This window comes from Pseudopipra pipra, chromosome 6 (assembly GCF_036250125.1).
Source record: "Pseudopipra pipra isolate bDixPip1 chromosome 6, bDixPip1.hap1, whole genome shotgun sequence".
NCBI classification, from domain to species: domain Eukaryota; kingdom Metazoa; phylum Chordata; class Aves; order Passeriformes; family Pipridae; genus Pseudopipra; species Pseudopipra pipra.
Window position 1 is genome coordinate 53,050,299 of NC_087554.1, and position 20,182 is coordinate 53,070,480.

Consider the following 20,182-nt stretch of genomic DNA (forward strand, 5'->3'; position numbering starts at 1 on the left):
CTCTATATCCTTTTTTTCCTCTCACTACTCATTTGTTGAGTGCTGCCTTCTGTTTATGTAAGTGTGGGGTTGTTTAGGAATAATCTGGTCTGCCATCATGCTTTTGATCCTTACACTCCTTGGGAACATTTCCTTTATGTTCCCAGCGCCTTGGGAACTGTGGTGGGATAAAAGAGTCTGCATGATAAGATAAATTATAAACTGAAGGGAAAGTGTCAGAGGCAGAAGCATGTTAGACTTGGAGTTGTTTGGGGAGAAAGAGAGGGGAGAGAGAAGATTGTCTCAGCAGCATTTTGAAAGGGTTTCAGAAGAGGTAGTTGAAAGAAAAAGGTATTAGAGAAGAAAGGTGTGATTATAAGCTAAAAATCACTGTGGCTGTTTCTGAATCCTCTCTCCATATGATACACAGGTGGAATATAAAATTACTGCAGAGACTTAAGCTGCACAATTTAGTGCAGTCTGGAGAAAAAAGGACCTCCAGGCCACATTGATGTTGGAGACCTGGGGCACAGTGATGAGCAACACCATATGGATCTGTCATAACATGGATACCAGGAAGGACACCCTCAAGCATCGACAATACTGTTAAATAATCACAGTTTTTGGAGCAGTTGAGAAGTCAAGGGGCAGAGGGTGAGGTCTGGTTGTGAGACTAATACCTATCTTCAGATTTTACTTCCTATGAAGGCTACAAAATACCCTTCTCCCCAGGATATTGGATCCTCCCTTCCACTGTCCTTGTCAGGTTTCCCTTGACTTGTTCTTGCAGTTCCTTTGCTCGTACCGACCCGACATACATTTCAGCTCTTTTCTGCTCTGCCCTGTGCCTTTCTGTTCCTGAGGAGGTGGGTAGGCAGCTGTACAGACTGAGCTCTGTCCCCAGCCCTACACTACAGTGACAAAGGTAGTATTTGCTGGTGCTGGTGTGTCTTTGGAGAAAGGGCAGGTGGAGAGGGCAGTGTGCCTGGAGCAGAACCAACCCAAGGGTCACCACAATACTAATGTCACACTTAATGACATGTGTGCACCTAATAGCAGCGTGAGGTAGCAAAGAGGGGTAGTGTCTGTGGCAGTGGATGGGAAAGGAAGATACGAGAGAGAGCTTGAGCTGTTTGCAGTGAGTGTGGGGAATGCATCTGGGAGTGTGAGACTGGAAGGAGCACGCGCCAGGTCGGGCTGATCTGTGGTGCTCTGAGATAGAAATGTGAGTTAAAAATGTTGAAGAATAGGGATTCCTGTCTGTGGGTGGAAACTTGGAAGGAATTTTGTGAGCAAGGGCAATAAGTTTTGGATAGTATCTGAGGTTTTGTGATCATTTCTCATTTCATGAATCTCGTGAATTAATTTCAGAGCCTTGCTACTTCTGTCTTCCCTTTCAAGGTCATTGGGATGCACTGGTTGCTCTGTATTCATTCATTAGAAATTAGCTAAACTGGGATTTGACTGGGATGTTTATCTGGGATGACCTGACCATTTCCTTCAGGAAATCATTCATACTTGAAAAGACAAATGTATCTCATGTAAAGGACAAGTTATGCTTGCCTCTTTTTGCCTCCAAAGATGAGGGAAGTAGGATTTAACTCATGAATAAATATTTAATACCTGAATGTATAAGTCAGTTGTCTGAACTGAATTGGTGCCCAGTTCCATTTCAAATTATCTGGAGTATCCAAGTGATGGATGTGTGGCTGATGGCCATGACCTGTGGTACACCAGAGCCCAGCTGGATGCCAGACACTGTACACGTGCTTGGACACCTGGGTTTGAACCCCAAGCAATGCTAGACTGGATTACAGTGGGAATATGCAACGTTTCATCAGTGAACACTGTTGGGAGGAAAAAGCTTCTGTTTTCTGCAGTTTGCTGTGGGGTTTGGTGTACAAATATGAGCCAATGGAACTAGAGCCAGATCGTTGTGATTGCAAAACCCAGTCCTGATTTCCCCTTCTGTCCTTTCCTGGTCCTGGATACGTTCTTTGTGCAATTTTGGAATGGACAAAAGTGTATCCCATTGCTTTTTCCAAGGTTGTGACCTGGTTGTGAGACAGATTGGATGTGTTCTTCATGACTTGCCTGTTAGTCTAGCCTAAGTGATGAAAAGGTCCCCCTCAGCACAGGCAGGGAGGCAATTGGTGTTGTACTAAGCTTGATTCATGACAGTGTAGGGCAATTTGTACTACTGCTCCTTGCTTGGCTGTAAAAATGCTACTAGCTCTACCATAGGTAATTAATCACATTCTATAGCCTAAGTAGGTGGTTTTTTTAAAGGCAGAGTGAGAAAATGGGATCATTCAGTTGAGGAATGATAAGCCATACAATTATAGCTGGGCAAGTACCGTGCACGTGTGACCTCCTGCTCTGCTCTCCCTCCCAAGTCGTCCTGGTTTCTTCTGGTTGCAGGAAAGTGTCAGACCTAATACAGTTTCACTGAAGAGGCCAGTGGAACTTCTCCAAGGAGTCCCGCAGGAGAAGCAAAAAGCAGAAACTGTGATATTTCTCATGTTCTTAAACAAAACAAAAAACCCTCCAGTTTTTCAATCTTCAGTCTTTCTTTGTGTGACGAACAAATGAGGGATAGAAACACGATACTCCAACCAATACTTTGCAATGTAAACTGCCTGCTTTGGTTTTGATTTGCCATAGAATATCATAAAACATGTCTCCTTGCTATATTCTAGCTCAAAATCGTTGGGTCTTACTGATGCACTGCAAAGGGATTGTTGAAGCTGGCGGATACCCACTGAACCATTGCAGAGGTCAGAATGGCCAAGCCACATGGATTTCAGAGAAAGGCATCCCTGAAGTGTCTCCTGGGTTGTAGAATATACTTCTGGCCACCTATAACTTTCCTCCAGCCTTAAAGGAAGAAGGCAGCATGAAGTCTCAATATTGTGGTCTAATTTTGTCAGTGGTTCTTGTTAAAGATGATGAACAATCTTCCTCCACTATGTGTTGCTTTCCTTAGGGAGCATGTGTTGTGAATACATAAATTCCACATGAGATACCACAAAGGGAAGAGGTTGTGGGAATGACCTGACGTTGCTTGTGCAGCAGCTGGTGTAGCAGCCAGCCACACTTTGGGAGCAAGATGTCCTATGCCCAAGGGATGGAAAGGTCCTGCTCACAGAACCACACAGAGGTTGTGGAGGTTAGCAAGGACATCTGGAGATCATCTAGTCCAACTGCCTGCTCATGACCTTGTCTGGTTCAGTTTTGAATATCTCCCAAGATGGTGATGCCACAACCTTTCTGGGTAACCTATGCCAGTGTTTGACCATGCTTAGGGTAGAAAAGTTTCTTCTTTTGTCTGGATTGAATTCCCCGTGTTTCAAAATTTGTACCTGTTGCCTTTTTTCCTGTCACCTTTCACTTCTGAAAAGAGTCTGACTGTCTTCTTTACTCCTCCATCATGTATTTTTACACAGTGGTGAATGTATCTGTAGTGATGTGATGGGAGATACTGTCAAAAGCTGTACTGGAGTCAAGACTTGTCAGTGCAGAGTAGGCCAGAACCTGGCCAGTGTGATGATGGTGTCACCTATCTCTGGGTAGAAGAGCCAGCTCTGGTGGCACCACACACTAGCATCTCTCCCCCGCCAGCAAGGTCATTTGGGTTAGTGTGTAAAAATGCTGATGAGTGCTAGGATGTCCTGAAGGAGTCCTGAAGGAGACCTGGAGGAGTCAGAACTTTTGTGTGTTGTCATGGGAGTGAGAAAATGTTATTCTGAAATGCTACAGCTTAGGTCTGGTGCTGCTGTCATAAGTTTTTTCTAAACAAAGAATTCCACAGTATATATGAGTAATTCCTGCATATGCTTATTCTAACATCTTTTGCATCAGTTACAAGGGAAAGAAAGTTTTGGTTTTATTTGGAGTTTTTGTTTGTTTGGTTGGTTTTTTTGTTTGTTTTGGTGATTTGCTTTGGTTTGGTTTTTGGATTTTTTTGGAAGCAGGGGCAGAGTACATCTTAATGTGAGAGCAATGCAGCTAAGTTTTGGCAGATTCTCTATCAACAGCACCTTACACTGCATAATTCCTACATATAGCACCTTACAGTACCTAAAAGGGCTAAAAGAGAGCTGGAGAGGGGCTTTCTACAAGGGCTTGCAGCCAAGGGGGAATGGCTTCAAATTGAGAGAGGGTGGGTTTAGATTAGATATTAGGAAGAAATTCTTTACAGTGAGGGTGATGAGGCACTGAAACAGGTTTTCCAGAGAGGTTGTGGACGCCCCATTCCTGTAAGTGTTCAAGGCCAGGTTGGATGAGGCTTTGAGTAACCTGGTCTAGTGGGAGCTGTCCCTGCCCATGGCAGGGAAGTTGGAACTAGGTGATCTTTAAGGTCCCTTCCAACCCAAACCATTCTGTAATTCTGGGTTCCAAATGAAATTCTGGGCCATGATCCGATCTGAGCTTTGACATTATGTTTATGTAAAATCCCTGTAAGCTAATAGCTCCTAAGACCTTGGTGCTGTGGTCCTGTGCTGCAGAGGGCTTGCTCGACAGATGTATTTTACCCACAGAGTTTTATCAACTGCAGTGAGGTTACTTTTCGCAGAGAGAAGCAGAGATATAAAACTTAGCCTTCATTTTTCTCGTCTACATCATATCATTTAACTAGAGGGTTCAGAGGTACAAGAAGACTCAGTAGTTACTAGCAATACTCTCCTAATGTTTACCAGAGAAGATGTCTAATTGACACTGATATTTTCCATGCAGAATAACTTCTGCTTTTCCAATATTCTTGATAATGAGTCCCAAATTCAGTAGGCATTTATGTGCTCATCTGTGTGTGGGAAGTTGTTTGGTTCATGTTGGCTGCTACTTTTGACTGCAGCCATGCCACTGTACAATTCAAACAGATTTCAGTTGTTTCAATCTTATAAGATCTAGGTCACTGGCTTTCTTGAAAATGACGAGAAGTCAGTGTGTGTGTGGTGGTACCTGAATATCTGTGTTTGTATTCATGTCTGAAGCACTCTGGTTTGTGTTTGTTGAGATGTGATGTATACATCCCACATAAACGTCCAAATGCTTTTTTTGTCAAACTGTGTTTTAGTGGATGAAGTGTATTATTCAGACACTGTTTTCAATTCCACTGACATTTCATTTGATAGTGGCGATAATGCCAGTCCAGTTTTAGCCTCTTGCTTTCCTTTTTTCCCCACTTAATCCCTCGCAACTTGGAAAAAGTCAAATTGACTGATTTCAGCTAGCTTTAAGAAAGTTTCCAAATGAAAACCTACAGTTCCTTTTATTTTCTCTGTTAGAGTTTTCTATGTCTTCTTTTCTGTGTTTGTACGTAGCAGGTATAAGAAACTGTGGCTGTGAGGTGACTATTGAGGCATCATAATTCTTTATTACTACAGGGACTTCTGTGTGCAGTATGATTAAAATTTACCTGTGCTGATTTGAAAAAAAAAACATGGTTTATAATTGTTTATCTAGGAAAAATAATACTTTACTTCATTGCACTTCCAATTTGTATAGCCCTCTCCTTTTCGTTGGAAGGGGTTTTTATTTTTTTTTTGGCAGTGGCACCTTCCACTACACCAGGTTGCTCAAAGCATCCAGCCTGGACTTGAACACTTCCAGGGTTGGAACATCCACATCTGGGTAACCTGTCCCAGCGCCTCATCACCCTCACAAAAGAATTTCTTCCCAATATCTATTTTTAATTGACCCTCTTTCAGTTTGAAACCATTGGCCCTTGTTCTGTCACTAAGTTTTTTATTGTTTTAAAAATTTTTCATAAATAGGCAGGAATACCAAAATCTTGGTGATATCAGCTAACATTTGCAACCTATACAGACTGCATCTTAATTTTTGGATGTTTGGTGGTTTGACCGTATTTCTTCTTTTACTAATTTGATATTTATCTGAAATATCCTTGTCTGTTGCTGTTGTTTATGTAAACTGATTTTCCATTTTCAGCTTTATGTGGCAGTCAGCACCATACAGTCCTGCACTTGACTGGATATTTCAGGCATTGTTGCAGTGATCAATAACTTAATAATCTGTATGGAGCTTTTAGTTTTCATCCTGACTGGCTCAGTTCTGTTGGATCGCAAGTTGTGACTTGGTGCTACCCCCAAGGGCTGATAGAAAATCAGTAAGAATCCCATTCTCTCTGGTTCACTCCAGTGCATCTTCCCTAAAGCACTAGAATAAGGCAGATGCAGCTCTATTTGGAAAAACATCCCATTTCAGCCCTGTGAGATGCTCGTCTGCACCTGGTACAGGGTATCTGTTAATGAGAATGGTATGTGACACTCCCAGAATGATAAGAGTAAAGCTGTGGGAGAAGAACGTGGGAAAGACATCAGCCATCCTGTGGTCAGGCCAAGCCTTGAGATTTGCAAAGCATGAAGCATATTTGGGCCAAATCTGCGAGAGAGAAAATTGATTTTCTTTTGTGCAAATATTCATTGTGCTGTGATAACTTCAAGCTATGTAAATGATGTAGTTGGTTTTTTTTTTTTTGGTGAAGGTTAATGTCAGAAAATCAACCTGAAGACCTGGGAGTAAAAGGAGCAGTCTAAAATGTATCAGACTATTCTTGTGAATCAAAATTCACAGTGTATTTTAAGGCAACATGTAATAGAAATCCCATTGGTGAAAGGAGGAAAAAAATGTTCACTTCTGCCCCACCCACCCTTTCCTTTAACAGCTGAAGCTTTGAGTCAATATTCTAATAATGAATACATCCTGGTTCAGTAAACTTTAGGGCACTGTAATTATTTTCACAATTTCCCCAGTACCTGAACAAACTAAGGCAGCCATTCCTCTTCTATTTCAATAAACAATTTAAATCTTATTTTCTTAAGCCCAAGGAAGAGTTTTGAACTCGGAGACAGTCCTAGGAGATTTTTCAGCATATTCTGGGATGCCGCCTGTGATTGCCACATCCTCCACTGTGCAGAAATGTTGGAGCTGCAGCGGATGAGCACCCATTAGATATGCTCTCGTTGGCTCATTTCCCATCTCCTTTCTGTTTTCTTCCTCATGAATTGAAGTGAACGCTGAATTTTTCAGTGCTGTTGTGGTTTTTTTTAGAATGGTCTGAATATCACTTCAGCGTAATGATAATACAGGTTTAATGACAGAAGTCCGCTGTGTTAGTGGCTTTTTCCTTGCTTCAGCAGGGGAATAAGTAGTTACCTCATTAAAATATCTCAGTCTGTTTGTGATCGGATAATGTCACCAAGCATCTGCCAAAGGCTTTAGTGGAATCTAAGGTAAAGAGGACAAATACTGATATGCTGCTATACTGAATACCAATAATGCAAGATGTTATACTTGAGGAAACTAGGTTCTTAGCAGAGTATCAGCACAAGGCCTTTGGATGCCAGTGAAATACTAGCTAAAGCCAGAAATTTCACCATTATCCTCTGCCTTGTTCTGGTTTGTCATATTTCCAGGCTTTTTTTGCAACCTTTGTTTCTTCGTCAAGCTTTCATCAAGGATAACCACTTCTATCACAGTCTCACTTGTTTGTTAGAGCCTGGCATTAAAATTACAAAGTGTTTTCCAAAAGCTACTGATCGACTTCAGTGGGAGGGACCCTCATTGTCAAGTCTTTTTGGCCTCAGATCAGAAGGTGGGGTCTGGGTCCCACAGTTCCCGTTACATTAATTGTCCCACCCAATGTTTAGTGTAATTTTTCTTTTCTGTGTCATAATTTGATTTTTTGGTAAACTGTGGGACATTTTTCATCAAAGGTCTGACTGATTATACAGTCAGGCAGGGAATAAACAATTCCTTCTTGTAAAAAATTTTGTTGCTGGTTGTGATTTCTGACGTAATTTCTGTCTGCTTCTCAAGACCTGCAGTCTGGCTCAGGGCACAAGTAGTTACAGTCTTTGCTAAAACATTATAAGGAGGCATTATAGCCCTGCATTTATTTATTTATTTATATATTTGGCCATTGCATGTGTTCATGTGATTTTCTGAAGCCCCTGTGAGTTCTGTTAGGTAATTGCATGCTGAGCCTCATTCATGTCTACAGTAGGACTCAGATCTTACTATGGAATATGGGAAGCCTAGTACTTAACCAGAAACGGGGCTATTGGTTGTCTCACAAGATAGAAGCCCTGCTGTTCCTGTCTGTAATACTATCAGCTGTTGTGAAAGTGCCAGCTAAGAAAAAAAAAAATTAAGTTAAAAGATGTTTTCCTACTGAAACCTTTCAGCAGTTGACCTCTACTGAATATGAAAGCTTTCTGGAGGATATTTGCCTTTCTAATCCTTCACAGTGAACTTGTTGATGACAGAAGCCTTGACTTGAACAGCTGACTATTTATCTGCATAGTGGCTGTTGAGAAATTGCAGAAATTGGAAGATTCAGGTAGTGATTTTGTAAGCTTTGTTTTGAAAAGAATACTTAGGAGACACAGTACTTATATTTGCTGTTAATTCTGTAGAAGGGTATTATTTTCTATAGCATGAAAAATAAACACTTTTCAAGTGAAAACCAGCCCTCTTCCACTTGATTCAAGTTAGAGGGAGATTGAGGTGAACAAGAAAACAGAAGTTCAGAATTCCAGCCTTCGCCCATAAGGGATCTTGACTAGCTCTGACTTTGAAAGTAAAAAGACTGTTTCCTACTAAGTCAGTAGCAGAACACTTGCTTGCAAGGGGTACCTCACCCGTGCCCGGCTGCTTGGGTGCTGTATGTAGTGAGCATACTTGTAGTGAAGTTCAGCCTAAATATGGAAGGTGGCTTTTCCCGATGGTTGTATTGTTGTCCTCTCTGGTAATTTGAATTTTTCATTGGGCTGTAGCCAGAAGCACCTACCCTGCAGTCCTTCTCTTTCTGGATGCTCGTGGAAGAATTAATTTCTGTCAGATGGTGTGACTGCATGTGTTTTAGTGTTCCTACAGTGTGCCTTTATTGTCACTTAACACTATCAGATTTGTTTAAAGGAAATAAAACGAAACCCAAGGTCACTACTACGTTAAAAACACCATGTCCCAAATAAACATGGATTTTCTTTATTTCCAGTGCTGGGATTTTTGCCATGAGTGCCTTTTCCTTTCATTCCAGCTCTTCCTGTCTGTATTTTTCAGAGCCATGAGATCAGATGCCACAGTTAACGTGGCCTGTCCCCTATTGCTGTGTCTAGGAGATGTGGCAGTCTGTACTTTGGATGCTTTTCCAGCCTCCAAATCCCGTAGCTCAGTGGGGCAGCCACTGCCTCATGACCTGTGGTTGGGTTTGGGTGTTTCAGACTCCAGCCAAAATCCTCCATGTGAGAAACTGTTCCTTTGTACTGGAAACCAGCCCTAACAGTAGAAGTAAGAGGCAAGATGGGGAGCAGGCCCAGAGGTGACTGAATTTGCTCTCTCTCGTGACTTGCCCAGGCAGCATGTTCTCCCACTGCCCCACTATCTCACCTTCCCGTGGATGGGGCTGGTTTTCCAAGGTTTGAATCTCCCTCATTTCCAGGAGTCCTCACATTTCATCTGCTCTCAAGCCAGTGGCTGAGTGGCAGAGCCTGTTGCCCGTCTGCCTGGCTGATGCTGGCGTCCTTAGGTGGCTGCACACTGTTGGGGCAGTGATGCTGAGGTTGATCTAGCGTGTGCAGAACACACTGTAAAACCTCCCCTGTCCCTCCTGTTTACGCTGCCGAGTTTGCCTGGGGCTTCCAGGAACCTTGGCAAAGTCTCCCCAGTCCCTCTCATAGCCAACACCCATGCAATCCCTGAGCAAACTGATGGTGGTAGTCATCCAGCCTTGCACATCCAGGATTTCCAACGGGCTTGCTATGGGGATGATGAGCTCTGGCTCCTGGTGTTTTGGGGTCTGTTCCCCAGCACTGTGAGCTCTGTTTATTCAACCACTGCCTGCAACGCTGCCGGGTCATGTTATTTCAGAGCAGCAGATATGCTTCCCATTGCCAGGCTATTCCAGGAGCATGTCCATGTGCTTCCATGCTCCACATCGGTGGGACCTCCCTACGCAGAGTAGGTGCAGACTGCACCCCTGAGCCTGGGCTGCCTCGTGGCTCCCAGTTACCCTGGGAGCAGCTTTTGGCGGTGCGGGGTGGCCGACACTGGGGTGGTGTGGCCACTACAGTGGTGGTGTGGCTGGCACAGGGGAGGTGTGGCCACTACAGTGGTGATGTGGATGACACAGGGGCGGTGTGGCTGTCACAGGGGTGGTGTGGCCAGCACAGGGGTGGTGTGGCTGGGCCAGGGGAGGTTGGTCCCGTGTGTTGCCCCTGGGGGTGCGCAGCGGATGCTCTAACCCCACGCTCACTGCGCTGTTGCCATGGAGATTGCGTGTGCTGTTGCTAGGCAGCTGAAGCATCCTTGCTTGCACACTGCAATGCCACGAAATGTTCAACTTTCCTCATTCCTATCTCCCTTCTGTGATCTTGCAGATATGACTCCTTTGGCTCTTACCCCGCTTCATTCAGTTGTACTGCTGCGATTTCTTGATGTTAACCCTATAAACCCTAAAAAGCCTGCATGGCACTGCAAATAGGGTTTATGGCAATGAATTCAGGGCTGAAGGAGTTAAAGTGGTTGGGGATAGACTACAGAGGAAATGATTTCTAGCAGATAAACTACTTTAAATGTTCTGGCATTCATGGAAGGGGAGGTTTGTGGATGCAGTCTTTTGTTCCATCACTGATGATTTAGATGAATAAAAACACAGACTAAAATGTCACTGCAAGGTAAGAAAATCAGCTTGAATGGGCCTAATTAATCTCTTCGGTTACAATATATATTTAGTTTTTTTAGTGTCCTCTGCTTGCATTTGCTAATTTTGATGTGGCATGTGAATGATAATTCAGCTGTGAAGCCTGTCGTGTACCGTATTTGACTTATTTGGCTTGAATAATAAAGATATCAGCCTGTATTCTTGGAGTATACTGCATTAATCAGACTTGCAGGAATGATCACATGGTACTCTATCGCCTTTTCCTGTTAGCTGCTGCTTGTCAGCAGCTGGCTGAGCTGTAGGCTGCAGGCCAGTATCTGCATACCCTTTCTCCTCAGAATATTTCAAATATACTGTCTCGTCATTATGCATTTTGCTGCAGTTTGACAATCTAAATGGTCCTCCTGCACATAAAGAAGATTATTTTAAATTTCAGAGCATTTGTGTAGTTGCTAGGCCATGTATGCATTTGAAGAATTCAGGTAGGCTCTCTGTTTTATACATCAGTGTGCTTGGTTTTTGTTCTCACAAGGTTTTTGCTGTGTAATGTCAGTCAGCTCTACAGTTAGTCCTTCAATGTGCAGATATTTATTGCGTTTTAAGATCCCTACCCTATGCATGGGGAGAAGTGCTTGAAGGGTACGATGCAGGTAACGGGAGCTAACTGCATGATGAAGTGCAAAGCTGGGTAATTGATTATATCTTGCACAAATTTCATAGCCTTGCAGCCAGAAGCAGCGAGTACAGTGTGGCTATAAATATAAACCAGAAACTGTTCTGTTTAAAAGGGTCTTTGCTATTTTTGGTTCTGGAGAATCTGACAGATGCCTTCAAGATAAAATACTGATGGTGATAGAGAAAATTGATGCTTGGATTGTACACAGGATTATATTTTATGCTGCTGCAGAGTATACATGTCTTTTTCATAATCTTGTAGCTGCAGAATTCCTTATGAATTGCATTTAAAATAAGAATATTGTTCAGTTTATTGGGGTTGGTTTGTTGTTTGCAAACATCTGAGCAACTGTGATTGTTAGAATATAAAATTAGCACCTTTTATTTGATATTGGTTCTGCTCAATATTGCCTCTGCCCCCTCTCCTCCTCCATCCCCACCCCCAATATAACTCCATCCTTATGTGAGTATTGAGGTCTGTTAAAACCATAACAGATTTTTGAAGACATGAAATAGAATTTCTACCCTCACTAACAGACTTAAGTATTTTTCTGTGCAATAAAACAGTTTAGGACTTGAAAAAATTCTGGTCAGTAGTTGTGGGGGAGGGATTGTCTCACTTTAAAAAAATTTTTTTTTGCTTAGTGTGTTCAGTTCTTATAACTTGTGTTATAAAGTTGTCCAGATAAAATGATTACAATGTTGCAACAGCATTAGGCATCACCTCATGATGTTTGTCTGTATATAATTTTTATAATGTATCTTAAAAATACCCTTTCCTTTTTGGTTCAAAAGAATTGATTGTTTGACCAAGTATGTAAGTAGTGGAGAGGATGGATTCTTTGTATACTCAGTGAGAATTATGTACCAAATATTTTAAAATTAAACTTTCTAGCCTCAGATGAAATATTTTTAACATGATTTTTTGCCCTTTGTTAAGCATTGAAAATATTGGCAATTTCCATTATTTTGTGATTTGGTGATGGGTTCTATGTGTAAGTGAGTGGTATCAAAAGCAGTAAAAGCAGGTACAGGACACCCACTGCCCTCCAGATGCCCTGATTCCAGACATGAGGGCTGGGGAGGTGCAGGCTGACTGTGTGTATTTCTCCTGTTGTGAAGTGCAGTATGATGCTGTCTGAGGGAAAAGATTTTACTGGAAGACCAGATAATGCTGTGTAACTGCTGTTGTCATAGGGCTGTCAGGAGATGCTTGGAATCTTGACATTACTCAGTGTTGGCAGTACATTAAGGTGCAAATGGGCCCCAAACTTACTGTGCCACGTACTGTGCCCACCAAGTTGTTTGTGTTTCAACCAGTTGGTTGTGTCCTATTCTTAATTGAGTGAAACTCTCAATGAGAATGAGAAAAAAAAGGGTGTTTTGAAAATTATGCTCTAAAAGCCTTAACTGTCTTTCAGTGGCTTTCCTAGACATCTTGGGCCAGGAAGACACCTACTTTTATGGAAGGAATGGTCAAATGCTGATTACACACCCATTAGGCTTATTAAATTACTTGTCATCCTCTCTTAGACTTGATTTGAAAACAGCATTAACATTTGATGTGCAGACAGCTAGACATTTTCTTTTAAATTTTCTGCACTGTTAGGGCAGGGTTTTCTGTATAGAAGGATTTAAATGGCATTTATTTTATTGGGCATTTCCATGGTGTTTTGTTAAGGTTGTATCTGCATGTTGATGGTTTTTGTTATGGTGTGATTATTCTCATGCCCATGGCTATTTTAGATTTTGATGGGATCAGAACATATCTTGCAAAATAAAAAGGAAAAAAGGGTCTAGTTGAGCAGTGGGGTGGAAGTCTCCCTCCCGTGGGCTCCTGGAAGCAAAGTGGATGTAGCAGCAGAGGGCACTCTTCTCTGGCCTACAGGCCCCTGCTCCATGGTGGCCCCACACTCTTCCATGTGCATAAAACACAGGCTTGGACTTATCTCTCATTTTGACCTTAACCTGAAGCAGATGTTCGTTGCATGTTGCTGTTTGCATCTGCCAGTGCAGCTACAGGGTTTGGGTACCCAAGTGTCTAGAGAAGTGGTGAGCCCAGTGCTCATGCAGACCTATGTATGACATTTCTGTATGTGTTACTCTGCTTTTTTTTTTTTTCCTGCCTCCACACTGGGCCTTAAAGACCTGCAGGACTCCCCAGGTGGGTGGTGGGGGCTGTGGCACCCTGATCCCATGCCAAGAGGCATCCCTGCAGTCTGGCTGCCCGAGTTGCCCCAGCAATTTCAGTTTGATGCAGCCTTCTTCACTTCCCTGGCAAAGTGGTGCCAGGTTATTTTTGTGAGGTGTTAAGCAGCCGCTGGACCTCTCTGCAGAAGTGTCTCACTTAAGGTCTGTAAGTGACCCTGGTGTGGTGTTTGTGAAACACTTGTTTGTAAAGCCCTTTGGGATGAAATCTTACCCCCGTGGTTAATGGCTGGATGAAGAGAGACTTAAACCTCTGAGAAAATAGGGGGTAAATCCACTGAGTAATCTCATAGTTCCTTATATTGGTCAAGCTTCGTTTATCTTCCTCTTGGGAAGAACCTACTATCTCCTGAAAAACTTTGCTTGTGAAGCAGGAGTTAATGGAGCTAAGCCCCTTCCCAGTCCAAATGGGCTTCTGGTTTCCGTGTGATACTGGTTGGGCCCATTTTGTTGCTGATTTTCTGCACCATCTTCATAAAACCCCAAAGCTCATGTACATTTGGTTTATAATTGGAGGTGAGATTGTTTGTCAGCTGTGCTTTTATGCTCTCCTGCTGACCGTGCTGTGGTAAGATGACTTTGCATGTGAAGCCATCGGGAGGATGGTGCGCTTGGCCGCGAGCACTACTCCTCATTTGGTGTCTTCAGCCCAGATTTAGCTCTCTAGTGGCAGTACACAAATGCATCTTCTTTTCCTTTGTTGCCATGCCTTTATCTTTCTGGGATGTTACTTGGTATTCTTCGCAGTGAGCCGGTGTCTGTCTATTTCTGCTACACCGCCCACCACGGCATCGCAGTATTTTTAACTGCAGCTTCTCTTCCCCCATCCACCGAGCAAAACTGAGAATGCTACAGGAAGCAAAATGAGTCTCTCAAAGCGAGCTGGCTATGAAGAGAGGAAATGAAACCCACCCATGAATAGAAAGCAAAGTTCAGAATGAACATGAAGCATTTGGGTACCGTGGTGCATGTGGAACCTCTCACCTGCTGATCCCCAAAGCAGCAGCAACATCAGGTGGAGTCTCCTGGGAGCAGGTGGTCCCCTGTGTCTTTGAGCAGATGCAGGCATTGAGTTTACCATACCTATAAGCGTGTCATGACTGAGTTTAGCTGCACAACTGGATCAGCCCCCAGGGATTATGACATCTAAGCCTCTAACTTCATTGCTGCAAAATGAAAAACTGAATAGCCCAAATTAGTGAAGAATTCTGGTTTTGATATGATTCTACAAAAATCAATGCTGGCAGCAGTTGCCTATCAAACACCTGCTCTGACTTTGACTGTAGCATTCTGCTCTCTGGTGACCAACAGTGGGATCCAATGAAATGAACCTGCATCAGGGGAGGTTCAAATTGGACATTAGGAAAAAGTTCTTCACTGAGAGGGTGATGGGCCACTGGAACAGGTTTCTCAGGGAAGTGCTCATAGAACCAAACGTGTCAGAGTTCAAGGAGTGCCTGGACAATGTTCTCAGTCATATGGTTTAGTTTTAGGTAGTTCTGTTAGGAGCAGGGAACTAGACTTGATGATACTTGTGGTTCCTTTCCAACTTGAGATATTCTGTGATTCTGTGATTTCACTGCTGACATTTTAGGTACCTCTAGGGTAGGTGGTGTATTTATTAGAAAATAGTATAAAGGACAAGCATGATCATTTTGTAAAGGCAGACATTATTGTAAATGGCAGGTGGCTTTTCCTTCCCCCTTTCCCAAGAAACAGTAAGATGATTTATCAAAGGGACTAAACGCTGGTGCTCCGAAGGGAGGCAGGCCTGTCTCCTGTGGCTTTTCCTGCTGTCTTCCTAAGGAGGTCTCTTAAATAATCCTATTTTTCAGAAGTTTTTTCAGAAGTCTATTCAAACTGCAGTTTGAATAGACGAGCAACTTCAGGAAGCTGTAGGTGATGTGACAGCAGATATGGTTTCACTAAGGGCAAATCATCCCCGGAAAATATGATGGCCTTCTGCAATGAGGTTACAGCATTGGTGGATAAGGGAAGAGTAACTGATGCCATCTACCTGGATTTGTGTGAAAGCTTTGACGCTGTCCTGCACAACATCCTAGACTCTAAACTGGAGAGGCATGGATTTGACAGATGGACCACTTGAGGGATAAGAAATTGGCTGGATGGTGACACTCAAAGCTGTGGTCAACAGCTCAAAGTCGAAGAGGAGACCAGTGGTGAGTGGTGTGGAGTGTTCCTCAGGGGACTGGCACATATTTATTGGCAACATAGAGAGTGGGACTGAGTGCACCCTCAACAAGTTTGCTGATGACACCAAGCTTTGTGGTGCAGTTGACACACTGGAGAGAAGGGACCTTGACAGGCTTGAGAGATGGGCCCATGTGAACCTCATGAAGTTCAACAAGGCCAAGTGCAATGTCCTGCACCTGGGTCGGGGCAATCCCAAGAACATGAAAGGTGTCCCTGCCCATGGCAGTGAGGTTAGAACTAGATGATCTTTAAGGTCCCTTCCAACCCAAACCATTCTATGACACTATAACAACAGAAAAGGATTGTTGTTCTTTGCTACAAGAAATATGATCATATTGATGAGTAAGAAGCATCAAGAGAGTTGCCAAAAGACTGTTCCAGTTTCTATAGGAGTGTAGCTTTTGTGTAGAGGTGTATTGGTATTGCAGCACTGCGGAGAAATGGAACAAATTGTTGTTGCAGGTTGGTGACTCTGACCTTACAGGGTAGATGGAGCAGCTAGCAAAAAATATATCAAATAGCTCAGTTAGTCTTTTCTGACAAGAGGAGAAAAAATTTTGGAAGTAATTGTTCCGAGATCAAAAGATGCGAAAGTGAAAGGGAAAAAACAAGTTTCAAATGGAGAAAACCCAAGGACAGTTTTATTGGCAAACCATAATGAGTTGCAGGATCTCCATCCCTTCTAACCTTCATTGCTAAACTCACCGATTGTATTCTCGTGTTCAAAATATCCTGTAGGTGCTTAATAAATTACCACAAATGTGGGAACCTGGAAGCTGCAGGCCTGCCAAGTCTCTGCTTGCTCAGCATTTTCTCTTCAATAGACTATGTCCACCAGCAAACTGGCTGGCTGTATTCCTCCCTTTTGTCCTTGCATGGATACAGGCAAATTCATAAAATCATGGAATGGTTTGGGCTGGAAGGGACCTTAAAGATCGTCTAGTTCCAACCTGCCCACCCTGGGCAAGAACACCTTCCACTAGACCAGGTTGTTCAAAACCCCATCCAACCTTTCCTTAAACACTTCCAGGGATGGGGCACCCACAGCTTCTTTGGGCAGTCTGTTCCACTGCCTCACCACCCTCACAGTAAAGAATTTCTTCCTGATATCTAATCTAAACCTGCCTTCTTTCAGTCTGAAGCCATTCCCCCTTGGCCTATCACTACATGCCCATGTAAGAATTCCCCCTCCATCTCTCTTTTAGCCCCTTTGGGTACTGGAAGGTGCTATAAGGTCTCCCTGGAGCCTTCTCCTCTCCAGGCTGAACAATCCCAACTCTCTCAGCTTGTCTTCCTAGGAGAAGTACTCCAGCCCTTGGATCATCCTCATGGACCTCCTCTGGACTCACTCCAACAGGCTGATATCCTTCTTATGCTGGGAGCCTCAGAGCAGAACACGAAACTTGATAAAAATACATTGTTGAGACAGAAGTTTTGGATTATCTGCAGGAATTGGCAAGTCTGGTTGTTCACTTTGCAAATGTGAATATTCCATATGATGAATCTCATCAGAGAAAATGCATGTGCCTGAGGGGCAAGTTATGGTTCCTCTTAAGATCTGCAATATCCTTTGCATCATTCTTCACTTAAGAGTTCACCATTTTGTGACTGAGAGGCTAAATTTTATTTTTTTTTCCCCCTGAAACAAACTTGCACTAAATTAAAAAAGGAGGAAAAGGAACTAGTTCTGCATTTTTCTTTTGCTGAAGGTGGTTGCCTCAAATCTGCCCTTTGATATTGGAAATTGATTTTAGATCCTTGGATTTTGGACAGTTGTTATTTATCCACACAAGGCATACACCCTGAGGAAATGTTGCTTCCTTAAACAGCAGATTGAATCAAATGTTTTTGCTGACATATTTTTCCCTGTGCAACTGACACTGCAGTTGCCACATATTTCAGTGGTTTAGCACAGAGACATTTGAAGAGGAGAGAAATGCTTCTAAGGAAGTAATGTGAGAATGCTGTTGCTGGGAATGAAGATAAGCACTTACTATTCTCATAGTGGCTATGTTGTAATATTTCTCCTGAAGAGGAAAATAGCTACAGATCCTTTGTGAGAGATGGTGGAGTCAGGTTTGGCCAGATTTTAAGGGGAAAATATTCTGATGCCTGGGTGTATAATTTCCAAATATAAATATGAAAGAAGGAGGTTTTTCCCGGGATATTCATTGGATTGGAAGAGCTTCACTATCTATGTTAGGAGGTAATTTCCAGTCACATTAAAATCAGTATAAATTGTCTGTGATGTGTGTATTTAGTGGGTGAAACATGGGGCTGTCTGTGGAAGTATGGAGTGTTCCCATGTTTTCTCAGGTCAAACTGTACACCCTGCAGAGCAGCAGTCTTACTGGTGCCAAAGGCTTGGTTCAGTTACCTGAGATCTACTGCAGTGTAGTTAATTTCCAAATCCAAGGAATTTCCTCTTTGTTCCCTTTGTCTTCTGGGCATGGTAACCTGTTTTAGCATTCTTGTGTTGTCTCTCTCATCTCTAAAACATGTTTATCACCTCCATCCCCTCCTCCCTTTTTTTAACTGTCTCTCTCATCTCCAAAACATGTTTGTCCCCCTCTCCTTTTTTTAACCAACCTTGTAGTAATATTCACAAACAAAATGTGGCTGCTGTTGTTTAATGAGGATCCAGACACACTTTTCAGAACTGAAGGTAGTTATCAAGACACATGGAAATTGATGTCAGTCTTTAAAATGAAAACAAACACGAGTACAGATGGTTTCTTTAAAGAAGAGAATTTGTGATAATTTTTAAATCCACCTATGAGCATCCATTAGAGCAAGTAATTCTCAGTCCTGTGCATTTTCTAAGCCTTAGTGTAAAGTCTATAAAGATTTGAAGCACTTTAGCTGAACTTCCATGGAAAACAGCTGCTACCTACTGCTTCTTACCTGCAGTTCCAGGTTTGTAGGGGTGGATGCTTGATTTTACTATCCTGCTGTCTTCCAGAGATCACTGTCCCTGCCCTTAATTTCAGCTACATGACAGTGTGAATGTCCAACTTCCCTCTTGCCTTTTCTTGTGCAACAAGGCCAAATGGATCAAATTGCTGGTCTTCTTATTTCCGCTATTCCTATGGTAGATACTGGATAAATGGGCTTCTTCCTATGATACATTTTAATCCTTAAAGGTCATCCTTGCTTTTTAAGAGGAAAACACTTTTTTCTCCTTATTCTAGCATGAGTTGGTGTGGACTCCTGACCTTGTTCTCCTGGGAGCTGGTTTGATTACTGCAGGAATCAGCAGTACAGAGCTGGATGAGGTGACTCGTGCCTCTCTGTACACAGGAGGAAGGGTAGGACCTCCCAGCATCTGCTGCTGGGAAAAGCTGACTGCACAAACACTATCCTCAGAAGCTGTATGTTCATCAGCTAAAGGTGGATAAGATGTGGTGCTTATGGGGGGAAAAAACACTGACACAAAAGGTGATGCTTCGTTATTAGAATCACTTTTCATCTGAGGAACTCAGATTCTGTTCTTTTAAGGAATTAGCCTTTTACTTTCCCTTTGAGATTTTGTGCAAGGACAGGCAGAAGCTAGGGAAAGTTGCTTCCTGCCATTCCTACACAAGAGCCTGTGCCCAGATCTGTATCTCAAACCCTCCTTCAGCTGTAGGATTTCTGAAAGCCTGGTGCCATTTGTCCTTGGAGACTTTCTGCATAAGGTGTGTCCGTTCACTTATCTGAGATTGGGATCATACAAACTTCTGTGTTTTAGATCAGCTGAATGTAAAAAGAGGTTGAAAACCTCATGATTTAAGTGGCTCATACAAAGCTTCATGAAAGTTTGTTAAAGCACATACATGGGAAAATAAAAAGGAGGTGACAGGATAGATGAAAAGTCCAAGTTCAAAACAAATGTTGAAGTTTGTTCATATTAATGTACTGCTGTGTTGGTGCATGAGATTACACAGAATTAAAGTCAAATGTTTAAAGTTTCTTCCCTTTAAGGTGATATCTATAGTTTCAGATTATTTGCTGATCAGAAGATGGGGAGTTTCTTCATGCCACACTGAGAGAACATGGGTTTAGTTCATGCTTTGGACAGCACAGCAGGCTGGGTCTGTCTCCTTTAGAAACCATTGACTCCTCCTGCTAGACAATAACATGGCTTAGGTAAGGTTATGAGAAGAAAAAATGTCCATTAGATGTTTGCAGTATTACCTTTTAAAATCAGGTAGAGAAAGCTGACACTTCATTCTTCCTTGTTGCAGCTAGCATAGGGAAGGGTGAGAAGATTGAAGAGTCTGGGAAACAGCATATTTCTTTCTGTCTAGGGGCAAGGAAAGCAAAGATGAACTCTGAAGAAGAAAGGAAGTGACCTGGGTGAGAGAAATGTAGAGGAAAACTTTCCCAAGCAAAAGATGCATGAAGCAGATGGAGCTGATGTTGCAAAGTGCCGTGAAA

The 20,182-nt window shown here is 42.7% G+C and overlaps 1 protein-coding gene across 9 annotated transcripts in view; it reads left to right on the plus strand.

Moving 5' to 3' along the window:
- The window catches only part of EVL (Enah/Vasp-like), a 152,674-nt gene that overhangs the window by 14,228 nt on the left and 118,264 nt on the right, over positions 1 to 20,182 (plus strand). For 4 of the 9 annotated variants that reach the window (XM_064659146.1, XM_064659151.1, XM_064659148.1 and 1 more), the window contains exon 1: positions 11,296 to 11,354. The exons of 1 other annotated variant lie outside the window; for it this stretch is intronic. In XM_064659146.1, the coding sequence (XP_064515216.1) occupies positions 11,311 to 11,354 (44 nt within the window). In that variant the 5' untranslated portion in view covers positions 11,296 to 11,310. Of the gene's footprint in view, positions 1 to 10,449; positions 10,680 to 10,944; positions 11,149 to 11,295; positions 11,355 to 20,182 lie in introns of those variants that run through there. 4 more of the 9 variants (XM_064659152.1, XM_064659155.1, XM_064659147.1 and 1 more) reach the window with 4 other exon arrangements.